Raw genomic sequence first — 6,064 nt, 5'->3', positions numbered from 1 at the left:
TTTTTTAAAGATATTTTTTGGGCATTTTTCTGCTTTATTGATAGTGTAGAGACAGAGGTGAAATGGGGCAGAGAGGGGAGTGACATGCAGAGAACGACCGCGGGCTGGAATCGATCCCGGGTCTCCTGATGGGCCCAGCCCGGGAGGGGGGACGCCTTACCGACTGAGCTAAAGGCGCCCCCAATTGTATTAAATCTTAAAATTTTTCTTTTCTAGCTTCTTGACTCGGCCATAACCCTGTGCTCCTCACCGAGCCATTTGATTGGTCGAGAGCTCCAGGAAGTGGTGTCGTCCGGCTGGGGAGGGGGCGGGTCCAACAGCTGTCTGCCTGTCATCACCGCTCACACTCCGCTCCCATTGGCTGTGAACGTCAGCGCCGGGGATCCAATCACGCTCGAGTGTTGGGCCGACGCCCACCCAGTGCCGCAGTTCTATTGGGTCACGCCCACTGGAGACAAGGTGGCTTTGATTGATTACAATTATTATCAAATATCAAATGTGGGGCGACTGTGTCTCAGGTGGTAGAGCGGGTCGGCTGATGATCAAAGGGTTGGAGGTTCGATCCCCGCCCTGCCACCTATGTCATAGTTGTTGTGTCCTTGGGCAAGACACTTCACCCACCTTGCCTCGTGTGAATGTTGATAGTTAGCCTGCTGCTATCGGTGTATGAATGTGTGTGTGAATGGTAACGTGGGAAAGGAAAACAGGTCTCGCTTGCAAAAGAGTCTTCGGTCTCAATGAGATTTACCTGTAGAAATAAAGGTTAAAAAAAAAAATACTTAATAAAATAAAAATAAAATAAATAAAACATATCAAAAATACAAAACAAAATGAAAAGCACGGAAATTCAATAAACAAAAATTATGCTCAAATTATTTCACAAAAATTTAAAAATATGTACGTGTGTGTGTGTGTGTGTGTGTGTGTGTGTGTGTGTGTGTGTGTGCGGTCGTGTGCTGTTGGGTCACACCTACCAAGGTGGGCTGGGGCTTAAAGGGCTGGTATAATGTGACGTGACTGGAGTCCAAAAGTAATTTCTTTACTTTATTGAACATACACTGCATAGGGAAAGTATTCACAGTGCTATCGGTGTATGAATGTGTGTGTGAATGGGTGAATGTGTACAAAACAATGTAAAGCGCTTTGAGTCTGTGAAAAACCAGGGAAAAGAGCTTTATAAGTGGAGTCCATTTAGATGTCTATAACCTCTCTTCTGATTGGTCCAGGTGAGCTCTGAGGCGGTGGCTGCTCCAATCATATCGCAGGAGGGGCGTGGCCTAACCAGGAAGCAGAAGAAACGTAAACATCGCGTGTCAGAGCCCGGTGCGCTAGTGATCGAACACGCAGAGCCTTCAGACGCAGGTATGGATAAGTCTGTCTGTCTGTCTGTCTGTCTGTCTGTCTGTCTGTCTGTCTATCTATCTATCTATCTATCTCTGTCTGTCTGTCTGTCTGTCTGTCTGTCTGTCTGTCTGTCTGTCTGTCTGTCTGTCTGTCTGTCTGTCTGTCTATCTATCTATCTATCTATCTATCTATCTATCTATCTATCTATCTATCTATCTATCTATCTATCTATCTATCTATCTATCTATCTATCTATCTATCTATCTATCTATCTATCTATCTATCTATCTATCTATCTAACTATCTAACTACGTCATGTGTGGTGTTAGTTCCATGATAGTAAAGCATCTGAAAAGAGTTATAGGCATCTTTAACAATCCACATTAAAGATATTGTCATTTAAGTTTGATAAACTTTACAGAAATCCGGTTTTAAATTAGGTGGGCTATGCTCTGGTTCTCATGACACAATAAGTATTTTAAACCAATCACGTCTGTCTGTCTGTGTATCTGTCTGTCTGTCTGTCTGTCTGTCTGTCTCTCTCCCTGTCTGTCCGTCTGTCTCTCTCAGGTGTGTATACGTGTGTGGCGTGGAACGTGGAGGGAGCCGACACTAAGAGCGTGTCAGTCTTAGTCGACCCCCAGGGACCAGGGGGCGTATGGTGGAGCGCCGACCCCAGCAGAGAGCATCCGTGGCTGGGTAACAACTCCAACAATTCAGCCTCTCTGGTGGTGCTAGCTAAGGTAACTACTGTTTTTCATATTTCTTTAATATTTATATTTTTTATGCATTATTTGTTAGAATTGTCCATCTGTCCGTACAAGCAAAGTGTGCACAAATGTCCAATTCTAAAAAAAAAAAATCCAGCTATTATACACTAAATTAAACGCACTTATCGATATTATAATTATTTTCTTCCAAGTAGGCCTATGCTATGAAAAAATTCCCAAAATTCTACACACTGCAGGTTAAATCAAAGATGAACTGATTTATATTTTGGAGGTCAAATGTCACTGTGACATCAAATTTGTATACAGGTGCATCAAAAAATATATATATTATGCAAAAGTAAATTTTTTTCTGTATTTTAAGTGAAAGTTGCATATTTTCTAGATTTATTACCTAAAAAGTTAAATATTTTGAAGCGTTTAAAAATTATTTGACCCAAACAATTATTTTTGGAATGACATTGTGTTGTAGCTCTGTAATATAAATGTTTTTAAAGGTGCAGTGTGTAATATGACATCATCAAGAAAGATCTACAAAGTTCTAGAATGCAACACTCCCTGGGTAACCCCAACCCTTTTGAATAATAACAGAAGCTACAGTGGCCTTCAAGGACAAGAACAATTCAAAATTTTAAACAATGCACCTGATGACATTCCAACTATGACACTTTCAAGATGGCGGCACTAGGCCTTGGTCCAAAATATGCAGATATATGGACATATATGAGACCCTTTCGAAGGGGAAAAAAAATAATTCAAAACTTTTTTTTCAGCTATTATGCACTAAATTAAATGTAGGGGAGAACGGGGTAAGTAGGCACACTTTTTACTCTAGTGAGAATTGCTCATCACCAAAACATCTGTCAATAGCCATTCCTACATTAAATTGAAGCTTAAGGTGTTGGCTAGAAATGTGTGTCTCTCTTTTTTTCCAACTTATTGTAATGAAGAAGTAATTTACCATCAAAGACACTCTGACACATTGTGACAACCAACCCCATCAAGGGGTCGGTTGTCACACACTATGGGGTTGTTTGTCACAATGTTATCTTAATGGGAAAAATCTTCAAAAGAAGGCAAGGAGGCAGAACCAAATTTGAATGTTTAATTGCATTGTCAAGTTGACAAATAGGCCTACATAACGTTCTGTAGCCTTGGCAGCTGGTCTAGTTTGGGATGCACTGGGTTGTTTTGATTTTGTTGCCCTTTTTTCTTTTGCTTGCTAGCTGCCTTTTCCTGCTCTATTCTTTCCTTCTCTGGGGTGTCAGTGAGGATACAGCTTGACAATTTATTTCGTTATTGGGTTCCTTTTCTGGCTGCAGCCTTGAGATAACATGTGACAACCAACCCCCCAAAAAATTTGACGACCAACCCCAACTTGAATTTCTTGCTAGCATCAAGGCCAACAACCATCTGACAACTAATTAGCTTGCTAACCACAATCTAAACTATAGCTTACCCTTCACACTTGCTGAGGGTAACAAGTGTTTTGTTATAAACCCATTGTGTAAAAGCCTAGAAGAAAAATACTGAGAAGCAAAATATTTTGAATTTGACATGAAAAACACAAAACATCCTCTCACCTGAAATGCAGCTGTCTTCCTCCAAGGAAGTCTATGTATGTGACCTCTGATCCCAATTCTGGACCTTTTTTATATCAACATTTCAGAGCTAGCGCGCTCTGGTGGCGAGATATAACGAATGTGACATCCAACCCATGTGACAAATTACCCCGTTCTCCCCTACTTATGGATATTATAATTACTTTCTACAAAATCTGCTAGGAAATAAAACACACAATTCTACACACTGCAGGTTTAAACATCATTTAAATATTTGATTTGATGTGTTTTCTGTGCAGGTGGTCCACTCCCAGTCGGTGGTGTTGGAGTGGAAGTTGTTCCCCAGCCGAGGGGCTCCGTCTCTGGGTAACACGCGGCCCGACGCCCCCCTCCCTCTGCCACGCTGGAGCAGCGCTACGGTGCACATAGACAATCCTCAGATCAGCTACACAGCACAGGTAGGTACAGAGAGAGAGAGAGAGAGGTAGAGAGAGAGAGAGAGAGGTAGAGAGAGAGAGAGGGAGAGAGAGAGAGAGAGAGAGACAGACAGACAGACAGACAGACACACACACACACATAGCCATAACTTTAATGTGATTAAAACTAATAAACATTTTCTTCTAGAAACTAAAGCCATGTATTTTTGTAACCGTATCTTTTTCTGTGTCTATATCTTCCTCTCTCTCTCTCCCTCTCTCCCTCCCTCTCTCTCCCTCTCTCTCCCTCTCCCTCTCCCTCTCCCTTTCTCTCTCCCCCTCCCTCCTTCCCTCCCTCCCTCTCTCTCTCCTTCTCCCCCTCCCTCTCTCTCCCTCTCCCTCCCTCTCCCTCTCCCTCTCCCTCTCCCTCTCCCTCTCCCTCTCCCTCTCCCTCTCCCTCTCCCTTACTCTCTCCCTCCCTCCCTCTCCCTCTCCCTCTCCCTCTCCCTCTCCCTCTCCCTCCCTCCCTCCCTCCCTCTCTCCCCTCCCTCTCTCCCCCCCCTAGGTGCCAGTGGATATCCAGGAGTATAACCTTACCCACCTCCTCCCAGCTACTGAATATCGCGTCTGTCTGACCGTCTCCGCTCCTGTCCACACATCTTGCTTAAACGTCACCACCAAAGAGGCCGGTTTCACTGTCCAGATCGTAGCTTCGCAGCGCAGCAACGTAGCACTCGCCGCCATTTTAGGTTCGATGTTCGCGCTGTCGATAATGGCGCTTCTCGTGGTGTATATGGGTCGCCGCGTGCAACAGCATAAAAGCTGCAGCGGCGGCGGGCATTCGCTGAAGAAATACATGCACAGCGCAACCACCTCAATATCCCTAAACGAGCTGTACCCTCCGCTAATCACTCTGTGGGAAAACGAAGATAAAGAGAAGGAAGAAAAAGAGATAGAAGAGGAGAGGAAGAATGGAGAGAATCCCATTGATACGACGAAGACTTACATGTGGTAGCTAACGGCTAACGGTTAAATGGGACTGGCTGGCTGGCTGGCTAGCTGCAGTGTCGGAGCTATAGCTAGAGTAAGCACAGAAAGCTAACGAAAGGGGAAACTGGTCATGTGATTAAATTTGGGGCCGGTATAGACAAACAGACGAGGAAGAGAAGATTTAAAAAATGACAAACAAGGATAATTCTGGTGTTTAAATTCATATTTTAATCAATTAATTGTATAATTCTGATAATTCTCTTGATTATAGATTTCTAGAGTTGGTTTTACTACTATATAAATATCGTTTAAATCCCCCCCCGCCCCCCAGCCCCCCTCAAAAAAAAAGGTCTCTATTTGGGGTTAGCGAAAAAGTCCAAATATCAAGTAGAACAGTAAATTAATTACAGAGAATTTTTCTGGTGAAACCATTTAAAATGTTAAGCACTTGGTGAACAAATGTTGAGAATGTTTTTTTTTTTTTTAATCTATAATAATGGTTACTTTAAAGCTGGGGTGGAGGATTTGGGGAGAAAATGGCAGTTGGGATAGAGATTCGAATCCAAATACCTCAACCGCTCCACTTGTTCTCTTTGGTCCCCCTCCCCTATGGTCCCTCCCTGACACGCTCTACACCAACAAAGTCGTGCCAAAGTGAATGGACAGTCCCAACAGCCAATAAGAACAGAGAATCGGAGAACTCGCTCTGATTGGTCAAAGTGTACAGCTCATGTTAACTTTGACCAATCAGAAATCACATACCCCAGCTTTAATTGGGTACAGAAAATAATGGAGTTTCTAAATTACCTCGAACAAATTTTTTACGTAATTTTTTGTCTTGTGAAAATTTAAGTACACTGAATTTTTTTGTTTTAAATGTTTAGAATATGAAAAACACCAGATTATTTTCCTTCAAACCATTTTTGTCACAAACTGAACACTGGCTGTCTGTCAAACTGTGGCTCGGGGACCCATAAAAGGCCGCCAGATTGTTTTTCTAGGGCCGATTTAACTGTCCTCGTGT

The 6,064-nt window shown here is 42.9% G+C and overlaps 1 protein-coding gene across 1 annotated transcript in view; it reads left to right on the top strand.

Annotated features, from left to right (window-relative positions):
* The window catches only part of LOC307270267 (leucine-rich repeat neuronal protein 1), a gene marked incomplete at both ends in the record, with an annotated part of 14,388 nt that extends 9,323 nt beyond the window's left edge, over positions 1 to 5,065 (top strand). Inside the window, 5 exons of the mRNA XM_080054153.1 lie at positions 217 to 459; positions 1,227 to 1,362; positions 1,915 to 2,087; positions 3,934 to 4,092; positions 4,616 to 5,065. Coding sequence (XP_079910279.1) covers positions 217 to 459; positions 1,227 to 1,362; positions 1,915 to 2,087; positions 3,934 to 4,092; positions 4,616 to 5,065 — 1,161 coding nt within the window. The remainder of the gene's footprint in view (positions 1 to 216; positions 460 to 1,226; positions 1,363 to 1,914; positions 2,088 to 3,933; positions 4,093 to 4,615) is intronic.
* Positions 5,066 to 6,064: the final 999 nt, after the last annotated feature.

The sequence above is a fragment of the Ammodytes marinus genome, assembly GCF_949987685.1.
Source record: "Ammodytes marinus genome assembly, contig: scaffold_129, whole genome shotgun sequence".
In the NCBI taxonomy this organism is placed as follows: domain Eukaryota; kingdom Metazoa; phylum Chordata; class Actinopteri; order Uranoscopiformes; family Ammodytidae; genus Ammodytes; species Ammodytes marinus.
Note: the sequence above shows the minus strand (reverse complement) of the source record. Positions and strands in the feature narration are given on the sequence as shown.